Below are 22,055 nucleotides of genomic sequence, written 5' to 3'. Positions count from 1 at the left end.
TTATACGCTTTCAATTGGAGAAAATATTGTTTTATAAAGTAATGTTAAACGAAATATTTCTGCAGAAATGAATTTATATATATTGATGGATTTTAAACAGTATTTCTTTTAAGATTGGCATTTTTTATCGACGTCTTGTTATTTATTCATCTATTTTTTGGAGGAACTCTAGAACGAGAAGCGATTAACTTCGCAAATCTAAAATTTCAAATTGGCCCTACTTCTCTCTAGATAATCATTGATAAAATTTTCATGAATGATTTTATTATTTTAAGAGATAAGTTTTGACACTTTGTCAGAAATCAAGAAAAAAAACTTAATTTTACTCTAAATTAAACTTTAACCTTGAATAACTTTTGAAGGAGTGAATTTATCGAAAAATGATAATCAACCTTTATTGTAGAGCAACTAATTTTCTATAACAATATGTATCGCTCATTCCGGCATTTTGCTTCTAGACTGAAATATAAAATTCCAAAGTTTAAAAATTTTTTTTCTAATGTTATTTCAATGGTAAATAAAAATCTGCGATGAGCGACCTCTAAATACTAATATTAAGAGCTCTCCTTTTAACATCTATCTTCTCTTCCTTAAAGGTATAAATGGAATTGTTTCGAAAAAAAAAAAAAATAGTCACTTTTTTTTAACCAGTCTAATATATATATATATACATATATATATACATATATATATATATATATATATATATATATGTATGTATGTATCCTTAAACACTATCGTGCAGAATGAGTTCCTCAGCATGGAAAAATATTTTTAATTTTTTCACTCTTCTGATACCTCGAAATGGCGGCTGTTAGAATCCGTAGTTCAGACGAGAAATATACGGCTACTAAATGTACTACTTTTTTATGGAGTTACCTTCATCCGCTATTTCAAGGTATTAGAAGAATGAAAACATAAAAAATTTTTTTCCATATACTTTAAGGGTGTATTAGTCAACCTAAATAAACTTCGTATAAATATTTACAACAATTCCTTTCTAGATAAATTAATGAAAGTAGCCTTTTTTTGACAGCCTAAACCAGAATGATCCCTCAAACATTGCAAATTATTTCAAACCAGTTCTTTTGATCAGGGCCAATGATTTATAAATAAACAAGTAAAATAATTGGTAAGAATAAAGATAATGTACATTAAAAATATTAATAATTTATTTTGTTACAATATATATTGAATGCAAAAAATATTTGCATACACTTTCAATGTGATCTCGCGATTTCTGAAAAAAATTCTAATATGTTTTGAATTGTGAATTCAAGAGTTATCAGGCTATCAGGATAACACCGTTGAATCAGTTCCTCAATGTAAATGTATTGAGCTATGAATTCACCTTGCATTTCGCGCCAAACTACCTGTGAAAGTCAAAACATGTAAATTGAAAAATTTGATTGAAACCTCATAATATGTTACATATCTTACTTGTAATAAGTTTTCTTCTTCACATAAGTGCTTTTCAACTTTACGATACAAATTTTCTAACCCTTTTTTAACTTCTCGAGCTGGATATTCTTTGACCACACGACGTAATTCCTGTTTACTAAATGCCATTTGATAGCTTATTTCAGATTCTTTAACTCCAGCACCAACTTTTGCTTGAACACCTTCAAAAAACAACTGTTGAAAGATAATGAATATCTTTGTGAAACATATTTAAAACCTACATCGTAACATACTTCTGTTACGTTTGGACTTTAATTATATTTAAATAAAAATTTTAGAAATTTTTTTAACTTCCCGCTAAGAAAATGGACGATTTTCAAAAAATTTGGGAAGTTATTGGTTTCACCGCGATTTTCAAAAATCGGGTTTTCATCATATGTCGACGTTTGAAGGTGTTAGGGTGCTATTCTGACATTTTCAGAGAGATGTGTGTGTGTGTGTCCGTGTGCAGGCGCGCACGTGTGTGTGTGGGTGTGTGAGTGCGTATGCATGCGGATGTAAACCTCTCATATCTTTTTAATGAATGAGCCGATTCAGATAGTTCTTGCCGCATTCAAAAGATTCCTTCTGAACTTAGATTCACAGAAAATTTAAGATCATTTAGTCAAATAGACTCTGAGACAAAGAAATACGAAAAAAAAAAAATTTTTTGCCCAGATTTTTTTTTAAGTTTCAAATTATTTATTTACCACGGTGAGCGAATAAACGGTACAACACTTCTTAGAATCATAATAAATAAATCAATAAATCGTTATTACCAACAGTGTAACGGAAATCTCTGGCGATAAACGAATCGTCGTGGCTCGCGAATAGTGTAAACAGATGGCGATGCTTGAGACCCGGGCCACGACAATTCTCTTATAAAAAACCTGAGATGCAACGTCAAAATTTTGATGAATGCATGTAATTAGAGATCGGCAGAATTAAGGCAGTCGATCGCAAAATCTAGTAGAGCTGAAACCTCTACACAGCTTACTGGCTTGATCCTGTCACTCGGACTTTAAGGCAAAAATATACATCTGTACGTCATTTAAAATACACACACCTTATTTAAAGTTCGCGCCAAATAGAGCAACCGTATATAAGGCTCGCACCACAAAAATGACGCAGGTCCAAAACTCTGAATAATTAGGAAAGCCAAATTCGGCACAAAGTGAGAAATCAAAGTCACTCCGAAAAACTGTAATTTATCGGTGAAAGATTATGCATAGAAATTGGTAATATATGGTCATTTATGACTGTAATGATCAGATAATTTTGTTTAACGAAATTAAAAAAAAAAAAAAAAAAGATTATTTTCTATTGTTTAAAATTATTTTTGCAGGGCAGTTATCATCGAATGTGGTAATTTAATGTTACTTTAATTTCCAATCAAATTATAAATTTTTAACTCAAGGAAAAACGCGAATTTTATCAAGGACCGCTATTGTGGGATTCGAACTGGGGACTCTACGCACGAAAGACCGACACTTCAACTACTAAGCTACACTACTGATTGTGGCTCTTAAGTTTATTTACGCTATTTAAATATTATTTGGTACTAGCCAGGAATTCCAAAAATATACCTAACTTAGGCAATGACATAAATAAAACTACTAAAAGATGGTGATTCTCTACAACGAAATTATCATCTCGCTAAATGGATTCCCTACGTCAACTACAATGGAGTACTCAGAGTCGGCGATCGCTTGAGGAACTCGCTACTGGATGATCAACAAAAAAAACTAGTCATTTTACCACGTTCATCACGCTTAAGTACGCTGTTAATTGATTATTCGCATCGAAAAACATTTCTTTGGGGAGCTCAATTGACTCTCGCTGATCTACAGAGATCTGTCTAGATAAAAAGTGGGCGAGTTCCAGTCAGATCATACATTCTCCGCTGCGTCGTATACACGAGGCAGAGATGTTCGTGCACAACAATTCATGTGACAATTGCCAGCCGCTCGTGTAAGACCAAAAAAAGCTTTTTTACACACTGGAATCGACTACGCTGGGCCAGTAACACTAAAGACATTTCCAGGTCAAGGTGCGAAAACCTATGAGGATGGATCGCTGTTTTTCTATGCCTCGCTACGTCCACTATACACATTAAAATAACCGATTACTCTACTGACAATTTTGTCGCAGCATTCAGAAGATTTATTAGTCGCAGAAGTACCTGCCGTACCCTATTACTTGGACTGTCATACAAATTTTGTAGGAGAAGACGCCACGCTTAAGAAATAATTCTCAGCAGGATCAAGACAGCTACGTGAACTTTAGTATTTACTCGCAACAGATGGCACAAATTGGATGTTCAACTCACCAAGTACTCTTGACTTTGTTGGCAAGTAGAAAGCAGCCGTAAAGTCAACCAAATTTTATCTTATACGTACAATTGGAGAATCGCTATTAACTTACGACTAATTCAGTACAGTATCAACACAGATAGAAACAGTGTTAAATTTAATACCTTTAGCTCCACTAACAGAAGATCCTGCAAAATTATTCGCTCTCACTCCCGGATATTTCCGTATTCGTGAACCGCTAGTCGCTGTACCCGCACAAAAAAATATCTATCCTGGCAAAATAGGCTTATATCTTTAGTATTGTCGTATGTATGCTATTTTGCCGGCATATATTCCTGAATATATCTTTTTCCGTGTGGGTACCTAGACCATACTACTAGAAACCAACACCACCGTAAGGCACACACAGAGCGTTTGCGCTCAAAGCGTGCAAAATACATAAAAATTACTTTGTGTGGCTTTGACTCCTTATAACTTGAAAATTATACATTGTAGTTAAATTCCCTTATATTTATTTTGCAGTTAATAAAATAATTTTTTTCACACCTTCTGAGGATGCTTTATGTTCGATCTATTATTTTCGTCTGATTTACTTTGTTGTGTGAAGAGTGTGACTCACAAACTAGTCACTCGCTTTGGGTTAATTCATCGTCACTGCCAAAGAATACCGAACTCAAAGTAGCGAGAGTATAGCTCTCCACAGACTTCGGGTAATTGGAATCGCTTCGGCTACTCCCGTCAGACTTTGGCAGTGCGTGCATGAGAACTGATAAAAAAGGTATCCCAAGTGTCCCTCACCGATTTCGATATGACTGAGATATATTTTCTCCATCGAAATCTAAGGGACACGTATTTTTTTTTTTAACTGCGGAAAAACATATCTCGGGAGTGAAACCACCCCTCAAAGTTTAGGTTCCAAAAGGGTGTTTTTCAAGTTTCGCATACTTGCACTTTGAATAATCGAATGGAACTGACGCCAGTATTTTCGAATAGAATAAAACTTATAAGGACGAAAATTTACAAACTTTTTATATAAGAAAACGATATTCAATGAATTTTAACGAAACGAATAGTGATCGCAGGAGGAAAAAAGAAGCAGAGAATACGTCTTTTTGGGTTTTCCCGAAAATCATGTTAAGGGGGTGAATAACTTCTGAGTTCATCTACATTGAAAAACAAGGAAATATCAATATTTTTATTATCATTGGTTTTAATTAATCGACAATTATTTTTTCATAAATTTTTAGCGGTGAGATCATAGTAATAGTAATAATAATATTGTTTTTTTTTTTTTTTATACATTTTCATTTTTAATTCTATACATGGAAGGTATGCTAGGTGGTCACCCCCGATTTTACTACCGCTGAAATATGTTATTCCATTCTAAATGTGTATTCCACGCCAAATCGGACGGTTTGAAAAATTTTAAGTTTAGATTTCCTCAATTTTTTTTAATCTTTTTGTACCCATCAAAAAACTCTTTTTTCGAAATGTTGAAATTTTTTTGATCACCCTTTCAAAAGATATCGAATTTTTAAGAAAACCGCTCTTTTTATTGTTTTTTTACTGATAACTTTTTCGGAAATGGTTTTAATCAAAAAACTCACTGAATAAAAAACTATCATTTTTCCATGTTCTTTTGAAAACAAAATACAAAAAAATTATTTCAAATGTTTTAATACGTGTTTTTTTATTTTTAAAATTTAAATTGCATTTCTTGAAGTGAGTGCATATTTTGATTTTCTTCAAAATTTTTGACATTAAACAACTACTCAAACCACAACTTTTTAGGCCAGTCGTCGTGGGTTTTCAGTGGCTACTATGTTTTTTTTGATTTTTGAAAATTAAAAGAAATTTTTTTCTCTATTTTATCACTGGCTTCTTGCTTTCAGCGTATTTTGAAAAACTTCATGTATATTTTTTATCGTAGCGAGCATAGGAAATTGTTAATAATTGAAAAAGAATACGCGAGAGATTTATGAGAATATTTTTAAATATAAAATGAATGTTTTTTTTGTATACTGTTATTTATCCAAATAAAGAAAATATTTATTGCATGCGATTTTAATCCTGAACAAGCCATCTACCGACAAAACTTACCAAAAAAATATTAAGTACCGATTACCAAATATTTTTTTGGTGGAAACAAATATTTATTTTACCATAATGAGATTTAATTGAGATAAAACAATGATTTATTTAATTATAATAGATTATGATAATGGGCACAAAATATTTTTTTCTCCCAAATGAGCGACTGAAAATTTTGTTACTAAATCTATTTAGTACTCAATAATAAAACCTTCTATCAGTGCAGAAAATTACATTGAAACTAATCATTAGTCTTTTTTAATTATTAACAATCTCCTATGCTTGTTATAATAAAAAATATACATGAAGTTTTTAAAATACGTTGAAAGAAAGGAACCAGTGATAAAATTTGATAAAATAGAAAAAAAAAAAAAAATTTTTTAATTTTCAAAAATCGAAAAAAAATAGTAGCCATTAAGAACCCTCGACCAGACCGGCTTAAAAAGTTGTGGTATGAATAGTAGTTTACTGTTAAAAATTTAGAAGATAATCAAAATATGCACTCACTTTAAAAAATGCAATTTAAACTTTAAAAATAAAAAAAAACGTATTAAAACACTTGAAATAATTTTTTTGTATTTTTTTTCCAAAAGTACATGGGAAAATGATAGTTTTTTATTCAGTGAGTATTTTGATTTAAACCATTCCCTAAAAAGTTATCATTATGTCACGTAACGATTCGAAATTATTTAATTTTAATTAGTTGTAAGTTGAATATTCTAATTTTACGTTTGAATTTGAATCGTTACGCGGGCATTCCGCCATTTCGCCGGTTGAGACAGCAGTCCGTCCACAGTGCTGGCGCATGCGTGCAGCGTATGAGAGAGCACGTGTGTGGAATAATTTTATTTTATAATTTAAAAATACAAACAATTGATTTTTGTTATTTATAAGTCTTTGTTCATGATTTTGAAACATTTGGGATGCATAATCCAGCGTGACATTATGCCCCAACATTTGTTAAACATATTATTTTTATTAAACTTTTTATCCGACTAAGGATGTCAGTTGATGTTTGAAAAAATATTGACCACCGAGTAGGGGAAAATCTATACCTTGGCTATATTCCCGACGTCAATTCTATGATTTTTAAATAATTATTATTTCATTTATTAGATAAAATAAAAACATGCATATGTTATGAATAAATAGTTCATACATAAAATGAATTATTCATGTATCATTCAGGTGTCGAGAAATTATCTTTATAATTTATATTTATAATTTAAAACTAGGCCCAGGGCTAGTAGAAATAATCATAATAGTAATTAAGGGCGATGGACGCGCCACGTGGGCGACGACCAACAGGTGGAGGATAGAGTATTTAAATTAGAGATACGGGCAGTTATTGTGTGCGGAGCCTGTCCTTTGTGCATCATTACGATTTTATTATTTTCTACTAAAGATTACAGTTATTAAAGTTCACCGGGTGAATTAACTTATATTTTTTTCCAACTTATATTATTTTGGTTGTCTGGAGAATTAATTTTGAGTAAGTACTTTGGATTCATTTCGCCGTGTATATTTTCTACGTGATAATCTCCCCCGGTAGTTGTTGGTCGCCGCGGATGATATAATTACTTTGTTTATAATTATGAACTGAACGATACACGATATATGTATAAATGATTGTTGTTAATTATCGTTGGATAGTTATTTTATATAGTTGAAAATATCCAGGTATTTTCATATAAATGTATACAAGTCAAAGGCACATTAATAGGTGTACCAGAAAAATCTCTACCTTACGACAACTGAACCACAACCAGACCTACCACAAGTAACTGTACCACACAACAACTATACCAGTTTTAAACACTACCCGCAAAAATCTCAACCAATCAACAATTCTACCACTTAAGAACTCTCTCACATTACAACTCTACCAGATTACAACCCTCCCAGAAACGAACTCGACCATAACAATCTCTACCATAAAAATGTCTACCACAATACAGGTCACCCATAAAAATGCCTACCATTAGCATCTCTACCATTAATATGCCTACCATTAATAACTCAACCATATTACATCTATACCAGAATAAATCACTACCAATAATATACACTACCAAAAAATATCTCTACCATTTTTAAGCCTACCCAATGAAAACACTACCACGTAGTGAACACTACCAGAAAAGTAACTTCTTTGTCATATGCTTATGTACCATGCGATATGAAATACAGAAAAAATTTATTAACGTATGTCGATAATGGAGATACCACGCTGCACGATTGTTATCTGAATCGTATCTAGATAATATATTTAAATTAAGGCGGCAAGTAAAAAGCAGTGCAAGCTTCGTATTTTTATTTTATTGATATTTAACTTTTTTATTTTATTAGAATGATACTTAACTAAGCAATTAAATTTTTTCTTGATTCACATGAAATTCACGAAATTATAAGTAATTTAGCTGCCATCATTAACAAGTTTAACTTTATTATTATTATTAGTATTACGATTATTAAAAATCCTAACGTTATTATTTAATTACTTATTGTTATCATTGTTTGTCACGAGCGAACAGATGAACGATAGAAACGATAAAATCCACCAGACCGGAGTATGCAGCTTCTACTTCAACGAATAAATTATTAAATATTACATAAGAAATGGAAAGAATAAAATTCATCTATTGTTTTTTTGCATTTTTTATTTTATTATTAAAAAATGTAATCGACATTTATTAAATATTATTGTTATATTTTAACTTATTTATGATTATTTTAGATTTAATTAATATAATAATTGATTGAAACTTATCGAATACTTAACATTTAGTACAAATATTCAAATATTTTTAAATTGAAAATATTGGAAACGATGGTGAGTAAGTCAAATGTTCAGTATTTTATAAGATCCAAATAATTATTATATTTAATTATTAAGTATTATTAATAAAGTCAAAAAAAATATTATTATAGTACTTTCAAAATTTTTAAAATGAAAGTAAGTGAGTCAAATGGTAAGTATTTTATAAGATTCAGATAATTGTTGCATTGAATTTATAACAACTATAAATATTTTGAAAAATATCATTTCCTTGCTCTCATTCTTATAATATTTTTAATATATTAAAATCATATTTGTTTACTAAATATTAAGGATATTGCCTATTCCATATAATTATCATGTTTAATTCATAACAATTATAAATAAGTTTCACGTCACTCATAACAATATTTTTAAATGTTAAAAGTGAAAGCGAATGAGTTACATACGAAGGATTTTGTCAATGCAAAATAATTACTGTACTAAAATTATAATTTATAATTATAATAAGTAATTTCGGAGGTAACTCGTTATTCTCTCACTCTCAGTCCTAATATTTTAAATATATTACATTTTTTTATTTCTACTAAATATAAAAGTTCTTATAAATTATCAATCATTGTTATATTACATTTTCAATTGTTAGCAATAAAAGTTAAAAAAAACTCATTTTCCAGTCGCTCCTATTAGAAATATTCTAGTTATATATAATTTTAATATTTCCATAAAATAGAAAGGTTTTTATAAGTTTAAAATTATTATTATACTAAATCAATAATAATTATCAATAAGTTTTAAAATTACTTATCATAATATTTTCAAAATTGAAGTTTGGAAAATGCGAGATAGTGAGTAATAAGTTATTTTTTAAGTAATTATTTCTTTTTAACTTATTTATAGTTATTTTAAATCTTATATTAAAATCACTCAATATTTTTTTGCTTCCTTTTGTGAGAAATTATGATATATACACTTCTGTTGTAGAGTTAACAAGTCCACGGCATACAGGACACGTTGATCGATGGTTTCTATTTACAGCTAAGTGATCCGCTCATATTAGTGACTTACAGGTAAACTGAAACATAATTACCGCAACTAATTCGAGGTTTTACTTTATTATTGTATTCGTTAAGATCATGTTCTATTATATGTATAATTGCAGATGACGGTTTGATGGTACCAGCAAATAAGGATGGCGATGTCTACGAAAGAATAGACGCTGGAGTATGTGCTATTTGCCTATCGAATAAGCCAAAAATTAGAGTGATTCCTTGCTTCTACTTATGTTTATTTTTACGGTGTGAGTTCGGCCGACAGTTAATAGATACGGATCAGTTAGCTGTAACTAGGAACCATCGACCAACGTGTCCTGTATGCCGTGGACGTTGACTCTACAAGAGAAGTGTATATATCATAATTCCCCACAAAAGCAAGCAAAAAATTTTAAGTGAAATTACTATTAGATTTAAAATACCCGAGAAAAAATGTTTATATATAATCATACATAATTATATATAACTATATATGATCATATATAATTATATATAATCTTGTATATATATCCATATAGAATTATATATAATTATATATGATTATATATGATCATACATATTACAATATTTAAACGGAGAAAGTCATATGTAGCTTCATATATATTATATATGATTATATATAATACTATTCCGAGAAATTTTTTTCATATAGAATCATATATAATTATATATAATCTTATATATATATATATATCCATATATAATTGTATACAATCATTAGAGTGTTTAAAAATAAAATAATTTTTTTTTTCATGGTATTCAAAAATTGGAAGTACCCAGTTTTTCAATCGGTTGAATTTCATATAATTTTGTGAAATTATTCAATGTTTCTCAAAATTTTATATAAGTTTTTTTAAATTTCACATCACAACAGAAAATCAAAAAATTTGAAGAAACTTAATAAAATTTTATATAATTATCATCGAGGCCGACAAAAATAAAATTTCATATAAGTTCATGGAGTTTTTTTAAATTGTGTAAAAATCCATCACGAAAACTTATGAACTCGGTCTTTACCGGCATTTTACTCTGAATACATCAATTAAGCACATAACTTGAACTCTCGTGATGTGGACCAGTGATCAACGTTCAGGGCTACCAGCCAAAAGGAGCCGTGTTCGAACCCAGCAGATGTTCCAAGATTTTTTCATCATTTACTGCTATCAATTCTTGTTTCTGAATTTGTAATGCGTTCGCGCGGTAATACCCAAATCAAAAATTTGGTATTTAATTTTTTTTTTTTTTTTTTTTTCAAAAATATTTTTTAATTATATATAACTTGATTATATGTAATCATATATGAAAAATGTCCAAATATAATTATATATAATTATATACAGTTATATATAAAAATTTTTTCTCGGGTAATTATCAATAAGATAAAAAAAAATGATTACTTCAAAAACAACTTATTACTTACTCCCTCGCATTTCCCATATTTTGAAAATATTATAATGAGTAATTTTATAACTTATTTATAGTTTTTATAAATTCAATAGAACAATTAGTTTAATCATATAAAATTTTTTACATTCAACTCACTCTCATTTTTTAAATTCTTAATCTATAAATATTTTAATGTTTGTATTAAATGTCATGTATTCTATAAGTCTGTAACGATTGTTATATTAAATCTAAAATAATCATAAATAAGTTAAAATATAACAATAATATTTAATAAATGTCGATTACATTTTTAATAATAAAATAAAAAATGCAAAAAAACAATAGATGAATTTTATTCTTTCCATTTCTTATGTAATATTTAATAATTTATTCGTTGAAGTAGAAGCTGCATACTCCGGTCTGGTGGATTTTATCGTTTCTATCGTTCATCTGTTCGCTTGAGACAAACAATGATAACAATAAGTAATTAAATATTAACGTTAGGATTTTTAATAATCGTAATACTAATGATAATAATGAAGTATAGCTTATTAATGATACCTGTCAAATTATTTATGATATTGTGAATTTCATGTGAATCAAGAAAAAAATTAATTGGTTATTTAAGTATCATTCTAATAAAATAAAATTGGTAAATTTTAATGAAATAAACATAGAAAGCTCGTACTTCTTTTTATTCGCCGTCATAATTCAAATATATTATCTAGGTATTCCTCAAGTACTGACATCATCACTTGGATGAAAAATTCCCAAAGTATAAAAATTATTTTGGTTTTCACTCAAACTATTTATCAGAATATTGAGCATTATTATTTATATTCATTATTATTTAAAATAATTAAGAAATTTTATTGTTTTCATTTTGGTTAATTTATTTACCCCAGCGGTCAAAATTATTATTCAAATTTTTATGTTAAAATTATAAATTATTTAACAGAGGAGAATTTATTATTTTGAGTTCGAGTGAGGAAAAATTCCGTATCTTTCTCTCTCTCACAGGTGCTGAGAGACAAAATAAGGAATAAAAATAATGTTATTATTTATTAATTTGGGAAAATTCCAACTGGAATAATTAATTCTTTCATTTAATATTAAAATTAGTAGTATTAATTAAATCAAATTATATTCATTTTATAAAATTGAGTATAAATAATTTTCCTACTTATATTATTATTTTTCGAGTGGAGTATGTATGCCGTGATTGTTATTAATTTAAACAAAACTAAAAATTGTGAAAGATTATTATTTATTTTTCCTACTATTGTTTATAAAATTAAATATTCGGAAACCAACAGCTGTCGGGGAAAATTTAATATTTATTTTCCTCTGGATCTTTTTCCACTGTTTCATTTTATTTTTCCTACTCTCATTTATTATTTGTATGTAATTATCTATTGTTTATTTACAATTTTTCTATTTATTTATTTAATTTCTATTGTGTTACTCGAGTGTTTTCCGCTCCGCCACAAGCCGCTTGCTCGGTGTCTCCCTCGTAAATACCCCCTGAATAATTTTTGTCCGTTTTGGATAAACGGTCTGGCGCCTGCGTGCACTAACCCAGCCTGAGAAGCTGGTCCAGGCACGACAACAATTAATTATCATTTATAATTTAATAATTATTTGAATTCATTATTTTATTATAATTTGATTTTATTATTCGGTAATATTTATTTATTATTATTTATTTATCACGCGTGTGCGACCGCATACGCTATATTGTACTGTTCCGCGTCTCCGTCGAGGAAGTTCAGCACGGTATACGTTATAAGTAAAAAAACGACAAAAAGAGCGGTTTTTTTTTTAAATTCGATATCTTTTGAACCGGTGATCAAACAAATTTTAACATTTCGCAAAAAAAAGTTTTTTGATGGGTACAAAAAAATAAAAAAAAGTTGAGGAAATCTAAAATAAAAATTTTTCAAACCGTCCGATTTGGCGTAGAATGCCCCATATGTATACATATATACACACATATATATATATATATATACATATATTAGGGGACATTCTATGTCAAATCGACCAGTACCCGGGAAAAAATCATCAGAGCTGATCATGCATGATCTTGCATGAATATTCGCCAGCTATCAGCATGCGTGATCACGTTTGGTCAGATATGATTATACTCTCTCATGCATGATCGCACATGCTCATGGCTGGCGAATATGTGGGCATGATTATGCTTGAGCAACCATAAGTATGTTTGACCAAGCATGATCAGGCCTGCTCAAACACAATCCCTAGCATTATTTTTTAATAAAAATTAAAATAACGATTATTCAACTTTAAATTAACTTATTTTGCTAGTATTGTCGTATAGTTAAATTTTACTGGCTGAAAAGTAATATTGAAATTTTACCCGTGACGGGTCTCGAACCCACGACCGTTATATTATGACGCACGTACGCTTTCTAGCAGGCTGACCTGTCTCGTTCAGTTACTAAAAATTTTTAACACCTTTTGAGAACTCAGGGTTGTAAAAAATAAAATATTATTGGAATTTAATTTAGAATCGTTCGTTAGAATTTTTTTTAATAATGAATGAAAAGAATTCCGGTTATAAATTACAAGCAAATCTAACATTGAAATTAATCTTCATTATCAATTGAAAAAAGAAACAATGTAATTGTATTGATTATTATTATCAATGTCGCAAAACTTTATTGATTCCATTCTTCAATTAATTAAAAAAAAATTTAATTTAATCTATTTGAATTATTTTTTTGCAAAAAAAGTTAATTTTCATTATTAACTGAATCAATAATTATAAATTACATTTATTTTTATCATCGATAAAAAAATAATAATTCTAACTACTAACGTCAAAATAAAAATGAGTGCTTTATTATTTAAATTTTTTCATCAAAATTATTTGATTATCCCTCATTAAAAACTCTAATTAAATCTGATTGAAGCTCAAGCGGATTTTGATTGTGTTTTCTTGCATGATCAGACATAACTTTGCATGAATCATGCTTGATCCTGCATAATTCATGCATGATCCATCTTTGACTATGCTTGGTCTTGCCTGAATCATGCTTAATCATGCATGCTGATTTTTTCCCGAAGAGGGCGAGTCGTTGATCATCAATTATACGATAATGAGTTATATCTATTTGAATCACTCAGTATAAACTCAAAAAGGTTACAAATTTATAGCAGAGCAGAAATTCAACGAAAACTTTTTACTTCTGAGATATATAAAACTCTAAAAATAAATACCTTTACAGTAAAATTTACTTTAATTAACAATACTGAAAATTATAGATCAATAAAATTTTTGTAGAAATGAATAAAATTGAGTGTTTCGTTTTAGAGAAATTTGTTATTGAAAAAAAGAAATTCTTTTGTAATTTAGAACACCAAGTTAAAATAGATCATATAATATCTATAATTGAAAGTAAAAAATTAACTTTTTTTACTATAAATCAAATGAAGATGATAAGTCACGTATTGCATATAGGGAACTTTGTATGTGATAATTTTCAATTATTTAAAAATAACTTTTAGCTGTTTAATAATTTATTTGTAAAGAAATTTTATTTTTTTGTAATTAGTAAGTTAATACATTGGAAATAATTAACGGAATAACATGATTTTACTGTTTCAATGTTTATGCATGATTATAATTTCGTATGAGTATAAATCCGTATAAATATACCCAGCCATACAAACTCATAAGCAATCTTGTAAGTACATGCGTGATCGATTCAGTGACGTAAAAAATGGTTGAGCATGACCAGCCTTAACCAAGCATGAATTGTGTACGACCATACAAAGTCATATGTAATCATGTAAGCTCATATATCATCGTATAGAGCGCGCAAAAAATAATTGTGCATGATCAAGTCTGATTATGCATAATCATACAAAGCTATACACGGTCAGGTAGACTCGACCTCGATCATTCTGGCCGCTCTAAAATAGACATGGATGGTCATGTATGATCAAAAATGATCATGGATGCCCATTCAAAGCCATGCGCAGTCGTGCATAATGGTTTTGACTGAGTTAAGTATTAGTATGCATGACCAGGCTTGACCAAGCATGAATCGTGCATAATCAGGCTTGATCAAACAAAAATCATAAATGGTCATTTAAGAACAAGTTTTATTATGCAGGCCCGTGCATAATCTTTTAATTTCTTTTGTACATAGTCGTGCACTGTCGACAATGACTGTGCATGAATCATGCAAGTTCATGCATGATGGTATATCACCATTCATGATTGAAATATATGGTTGAGGAGGACTTTGCACGACCTTGCATGATTCACGCATGTCCATGCCTGATTCATTCACGATCATACATGATTCATGCATGATCATGTCTAGTTCATGCTCGATCAAGCATGGTCTTGCATGCTGATTTTCTCCCGGGTAGTTGGAACCGACCCCTTTTAGTTTGAACGACATTTGGTCAAAACTTTTCAGTTTATTGTAAAACAGAGATTTGCCAAAGGAAAAAAATTAGAAAAATTTTTTGCGAAAGTTATTCAAAATTCAAAATTTTACTATTTTTCTAATATTACGTCCAGCTAAATGCTGAAGATTATATTTTATTTCTCGATTTCTATTTTTTATATTCTCATAATTTTTCCTCTAATTAAAAATTATGCGGTGACCAGATTTTGTTCGTTTTTTTTTTTTTTTCATTAGTTTTAGAACGATAAGACAAAAAGTAATTTCGAAATGCTTTTAAAATATTTAGGCTTGTTTGCTTCGACATTTGTTGAAATACTAGAGCAAACACCTAAACGTAATTTTAATGACCCCCCGAGTAATTGTAAAGGCCCAGAGGCCATTCGGAAACACTTTCCTTAGAAAGTAACCGAAAATTTTATGGATAGAAGCGTGCTTGGAATAAGAAATAAATAAATAAATTTCAAACAACAAGTAATCTTTACGCAATCTTAATCCCTTACTTTGATTTTAAGTGCACTTTTTTTTTATATGCCAAGGCATTTAGCCTAATGGCAAGTACAAAAAAAGTAACAATTTTAATTAATCACATAAGTATTATAATATGTATTCAGAAATTAAGGAAATAATTCTATGTTTAGTAAAAAGAAAGAAAAATAACGTAATAGATAATGGTACATAATCTAATCAATATTCTGCAAGCTTAATATAAATTTATACAAATTTATACACAGAAACAATAGTTTATGCAATGTTCAGATAGTAAGAGGTTGCAAACATAATAATTGTCAAAAATTTGATTCTTTATTCATAAAAAATTCATATGCTTTGTTTTTAAAGATCTGTAGTGACGATGAGTTTGTAATTTCTGCTGGTAATTCCTGCGACAAACGGATAGCTGACACTAAAAACGAATGCTCATAGGCGATGGTAGTAAAATTAGGCATTTTGAACATATTATTGTTTTTCGCTACAAGCCCGTTCGATCTCCTGATGTCAAGATCTTTATTTTTAAATAAAAGCCGCAGGAACTTAGGTTCACCAGATCCAAAAATTTTATAAATCAGACAAGCTAGAAAATATTCCCTTTTTGATTCAACACTAAGCCATTTTAGAGTGTGTCTATAAGGTGTAATATGCTCATCCCTTTTTATATTAAAAATAAATCTTATAGAGTTATTCACTATCTGCTGTAGCTTCTTATCAAGTCGTTTAGATAAGTCCAAGTAAACGATGTAACAATAATCGATAATTGGTAGAAGCGTGGTTATAACTAATAATTTACGGCAAGACAAAGAAAGTATATTTTTTCTATATTTTAAACTGTTTATTGAAGCATAGGCTTTGCGCGATAGTTGTGAAATGTAAGCATCCCACGAAAGGTTATTTGAGATATATAAACCGAGATGTTTAGCCGTGTTTATATAAGGGATGATACTTTCGTCAATTTTAATTTCTGGAACCTGGCAGGTTTCAAGTAGCTTAAGCTTTCGGTTACTACCTAAAATCTTCACCTTACTCTCCTTTAAATTTATGTCAAGGCCGTTTTCCTTCGCCCAATCTGCAATAGCTTGAGCATCAGCGGTAAGACGCGCAGCGGCCTCATTTAAGTTGAAAAGTTTAAAATGGAGATAGGCTCACATCATCAGCAAAGAGACCATGCTTGCAATATCTTAAACGCTTTACAATTCCATTTATTGCGATCAAAGAGATGATCGGACCTAGAATAGATCCTTGTGGAACACCAGAGAAAGTAAATAATTATTGTGATGGAACATTAGACGGATCAATGATCATCTGAGATCTACCTGAGAGGTAAGACTGAAACCAAAGAATAGTTTCAATAGCAAAACCAAATTCAAACATCGTAATCAAAAGCATTTTTGGATTTAGATAATCAAATGCCTTGGTGAAATCAAACAAAATCAGAATGTAAAGTCATCATTATCGATCGCACGATGAATCTCATCAGTTAGTCTCAGTAGTGCAGCTTGCGTACTTTGATTTTTCCGAGATTGATAATCATCCAGTAGGTTATTTGTTTCCAGGTACATAACTATTTGATTTGCAATAATAAGCTCAAATACTTTGGATGCATGTAAGAGATTCGCTATGGGCCGCGTATCAGATAAAGATTTTGGTGGTGTAACTTTATTTAATGGAACAATGAAAACAGATTTCCACACTTCTGGAAAGATGCCGGTCTCTAGTGAGCGATTGAAAATAGCGGTCATGAATAGTGAAATTTGTGCAAGATGATCTCTCAGCAATTTCAAGTCCAACCCATCTGGACTTTTTCCAGCAGATTTTGAAAGAGTAAGATGCAGACTTTTTGTGACATCAACAATATCAATTTTGGACCAGCGGAACTCGCAGTCCACTTTTTTAATATAGTGTAATGGCAAATCCTGCACAAGCTCTTTGCCGCAAGAAGGATGTCTAGTCAGAGTAGTAGCATAGAAGTTGTTTAGTTCATTGGCACTAAAATGGTCTGATGGTGATGACTGTTTTGATTTTATGATACTTGATTGTTTAAGTTTTGTCCATATTGAGGAACCATATGATTCTTTGGCCAAAATAGTGGTAAAGTAATTGTTACGCTTTGTGTTTCGTTTAACGTTTAATTCACTCCTTAGTTTTTTATAGTATTTTAGAAGATTTTGGTCACCATTTCTACGCGCTCGATTGTAGATAGCATTACGATGTCTTAGTTCATTCTTTAATTCCTTTATTAACCAAGGGCTATTTGGACGACTAATCTTCCTCTCCGAGAAATGTGCATATTTATCTAGAGAATTTGATACTACCGTCAAAAAGTAAGAAGTAAGCTCATCTGGATCCAAGTTATCAATATCAATATTATTTACATTTAACTCCATATTTAGAGACTGTGAAAAAGCCAAGGGATCACAGTTTCTGAAATCACGGTATTTATTTACTTTATTACACTTTTTTGGGTGTTCAAGCTTATACTCTATGAATGTATAATCATGACCTCCAATAAAAGGCGCTGTGGATTTAGAGTAATTTCCTACTTTGTCTTCATTATCAACAATAATAACGTCCAACCACGAATCAACTTCATTTGTATGATAATTTGGACCATGTGGTACACAGAATAAAGCAAATTCTGTTATAAAAGACTGTAGATGACAAGCTAAACGATCAGTTTTAAGGTGATTACAATTTAAGTCTCCCGTGATGATTATGTTATTGTAGTGTGGATATCGCTTCCCAAACTCAATAAAAAAACTATCCAATAGATAACCTTGAGGCCTTCTATATATAGCAGATAACAGTATATGAGATCCAGTTTCCATTGAGACGTCAATTAATATGAATTCCGGCTGATTTAGGTGATTTGTAACCGAAGTGTGTAGAACTCTTGATTTTAGTGACTTATGAATAAAGCAAGCCAGGCCACCACCTCTTATGTAACGTCCTGATTCATCAATAAGTCATCTGTCTCTACGAATAATAACATAGTTTTCCAGCGCAATAGAGGCATCTGAATTTAGCCAAGTTTCTACAATAGTAATGATATGTGGCTTCGTTTCAGCAACTAAGATATCAAACTGAACTGTATGAGCGAGGTAGCTATTTATATTGAGAGTTAGTATATTTAAAGCTTGACAATTTGAGATATGTTTGCGTGGTAATTGTTAATTTGGTTTATTTAGATCATTTACAAAATGTATTTCAATTTTAGCGGAGTCATCGCTTTTTTTCAAATAAACTACGCCTTTATACACCCAAGCATATTTATATTTGAGTTCTTTTGCTTTTGTTTTTGTGGTTTTTAAAAGTTTGTATGCCTTCGGATGCAGAAATTCATTTTGATAAATTTGTCCATCAGCAACATTTGCTACAGTATGAAATGTTTCTCTAATTAATATTTTTTTTACACAACGTTTCACATTGATAATATGATCACGAACTTGACAGGATTTTAAATTCAGAACGAATGAGTGTCTCAATCCATGTGATGTTGAGGGATTTCTATTTTTCAATTCCCGTACACTGAGAATACCATTTTCTAGGTTAGAGATATTCAGTTTATTGAATACATGATGTACAATTTCCGTTGATGATAAGTTTGACGTAATTTGTTTTGGCACCTGTGATGGTAGACCCGTTTTTGTGCGGACCAAGTTTTGTTTTGTTTTACTCTTATTACTAGTTACTTATACTACTATGATTTTCTTATTACTATTTGACTAATTACTATTGTGATTTTCTTATGACTATTATTAATTGCTTATTATTACTTATTACTATGATTTATAACTAGTATTACTATTGTTATTATTACTTATGACTAAACCTAAACTATGGTGTTTATTCTACTTACTACTCGTACTTAAAAAAAACTATATCTTTTATTAACTATGACTAGATAACTACGTTACTTAATTACTACTGGTTTATTGTAATCTACTTAAATATTGGTATTATAACTATTACTTGATTACTATTATTAACTACTGCTGTGGTTTCTTTTTTTTAATATACTAAAACTATCACTATAACTATGTTGATTTATTTACTATGGCTGTGTTATATTATTACTAAGATTTTGTGTGATATTACATTGGTACGAGTGTATAGAATGAGAATATGAATGCGCGCCGAGCGAAAATTATTCTAAGTCCCGAGCCAGTAAAATTAAAGGTGAAAAAAAAAAGGTGAAAAATGATTCCATATGAATCTCTTAAAAGATTTAAGAGATTGAAAGAAATACAGAATAAGACAAAATATGAAAAAATAATGTGAGAGAGTTTAATTTAACTTAGTATTTTAATCGCGTATTCTTTCATTCTCTCTCCGTTCGCTCGCGAGTGCGTAACGGCTAACTTCTCCGTATTCAATGTTTGCTCAAACTCTTAAACACATTCTTTTTCTTTTCAAACCATTTTTATATTTCGTTAAATTATATTTTTTCAATTCTCACTGATATTAAAACACAAAACTTAGAAGAAATTCAATCTCTTGAATAATATTTCATCGTTTTTCTGTTTCCTTTGATTTTTGTCGGTTGGACTTAGAATAATTTCTCTATCGCTACGCTTCAGAAAGCAACAATAGAGGGCGATGAAATTTATCCTTTTCCGTATGTGTAACGGATGGCTCAGATAATAAAAGCGCTCGGTAAAGCCCGTATGGGAAAACTTAGTCTCCCGAGACGTTTTCTGGAGGAAGACCATTCCCTGGACGACATCTGGAACTTCGACTACCCCGAGTCCGACCGGACCAAGGTAAGCGAAATTTGATTCTCGGGGAGATTTAAGGGTCCCCACTCTGAGGCCTTCTGCCAAGGGGTGGTAGGTGAAACTAGCCGATTAGGTGGGGGTTAGACGGAGACCATCCGCTTACCCTCAGGGAAGGGGAACTCGTGCAGGGCCGACGGGGAAGTCGACCAGACACCCCTGAAGCATCCGGGAGGGGGTAGATCCGCGTTACTAGTCCGCGTAATTTTGTGTGTGTGGGTGTGTGTGGGAATTGAGCGCATAACCGTGTGTATGTATTTTAAAATAATAATAAACCGTGATGAAAACCTTGCTTAAATAATTGGTAGTAGAACAAGGGCTCGAAGCCTATGTAAAGGTGTTGATTTGAATAAAAATTAAAGTATTATATTTAATTATGTCTGTCTTTTGAAAAACCCCTTTTGTTTTTAACCCCGGACTCCGGCGAGCTAAACCGAGCAAAAAGGGGTAGTTTTGTATATTTTTCTAATTTTGTTTTCTGGGATATTTTATGTTAACTTAAAATAATATTGGCTAATTATTAAATTCCTTGCATTCAGATATTGCTTATCTATTTACTGGTTTATCTTTTCTGGTTCTGGATGATTCATTTTTTTCAACTTATCAAGTAATTAATAACTTTTATTTAACCCCAGTTTTACCCGTTACACACCCCAGACAAAATCAGCTGAGACGACGACGCGTTCGATGACACTGACGAAGTATTGTTGACTGATCCAATGGAATCAAGAGTCGATTTTACTAACTCAATAGTAGTGGAATTTTCATTACAAGCTTCAGCTATCTTGTTTACTTTTTCATCAGTGGACTTTTGTTTATTTGTTACTTTTGCTACTGAATTATTTAAGATGTCAAGATTTGTTGAAAGCTTTTTTATATCAGCACTATTTTTATTTAAAGTTGTCATTATAGTTTTTAGCCTTCAGTGTGTTGACTAAGATCTTGAGAGACTTTACAAATCTCATAGCTATTTTTGAATGACATATCAAGTAGCAGGTTCATTTTTTGATCAAGCGTATCTTTTGTCCAATCAAGTTTATCAATTAAAGAACTTGTCCCTTTGGGAGTGCTAATATTTCTCTTCAATATAGCAGAATTACTTGAAGAAGTAGTTCCGCTTGTAGTGGTCATCGGCGGTGAATCCATGACTGGTAACATAAAATCAGACTCTTCTAACACAATTGAAACCGGTGGAGTTTTAAGCGAAGAACCAATTGATTTAGAGCTAGAAAGTGATGACCGTTGATTTGTAGATCTAACAAAACTAGAACGTTTAGATGAATCTG

At 30.4% G+C, this 22,055-nt stretch overlaps 1 protein-coding gene across 7 annotated transcripts in view; it reads right to left on the bottom strand.

Moving 5' to 3' along the window:
- Positions 1-1,150: 1,150 nt before the first annotated feature.
- LOC103571586 (exocyst complex component 1) overlaps positions 1,151-22,055 on the bottom strand; it is a 107,604-nt gene continuing 86,699 nt past the window's right edge. For 5 of the 7 annotated variants that reach the window (XM_053742060.1, XM_053742057.1, XM_053742058.1 and 2 more), the window contains 2 exons: positions 1,441-1,635; positions 1,151-1,373 (listed from right to left, as the gene is read on the bottom strand). In XM_053742060.1, coding sequence (XP_053598035.1) covers positions 1,221-1,373; positions 1,441-1,635 — 348 coding nt within the window. In that variant the 3' untranslated portion in view covers positions 1,151-1,220. Of the gene's footprint in view, positions 1,374-1,440; positions 1,636-22,055 lie in introns of those variants that run through there. The other 2 variants (XM_014441795.2, XR_001345171.2) reach the window with 2 other exon arrangements.

The sequence above is a fragment of the Microplitis demolitor genome, chromosome 9, assembly GCF_026212275.2.
Source record: "Microplitis demolitor isolate Queensland-Clemson2020A chromosome 9, iyMicDemo2.1a, whole genome shotgun sequence".
NCBI classification, from domain to species: Eukaryota; Metazoa; Arthropoda; class Insecta; order Hymenoptera; family Braconidae; genus Microplitis; species Microplitis demolitor.
Note: the sequence above shows the minus strand (reverse complement) of the source record. Positions and strands in the feature narration are given on the sequence as shown.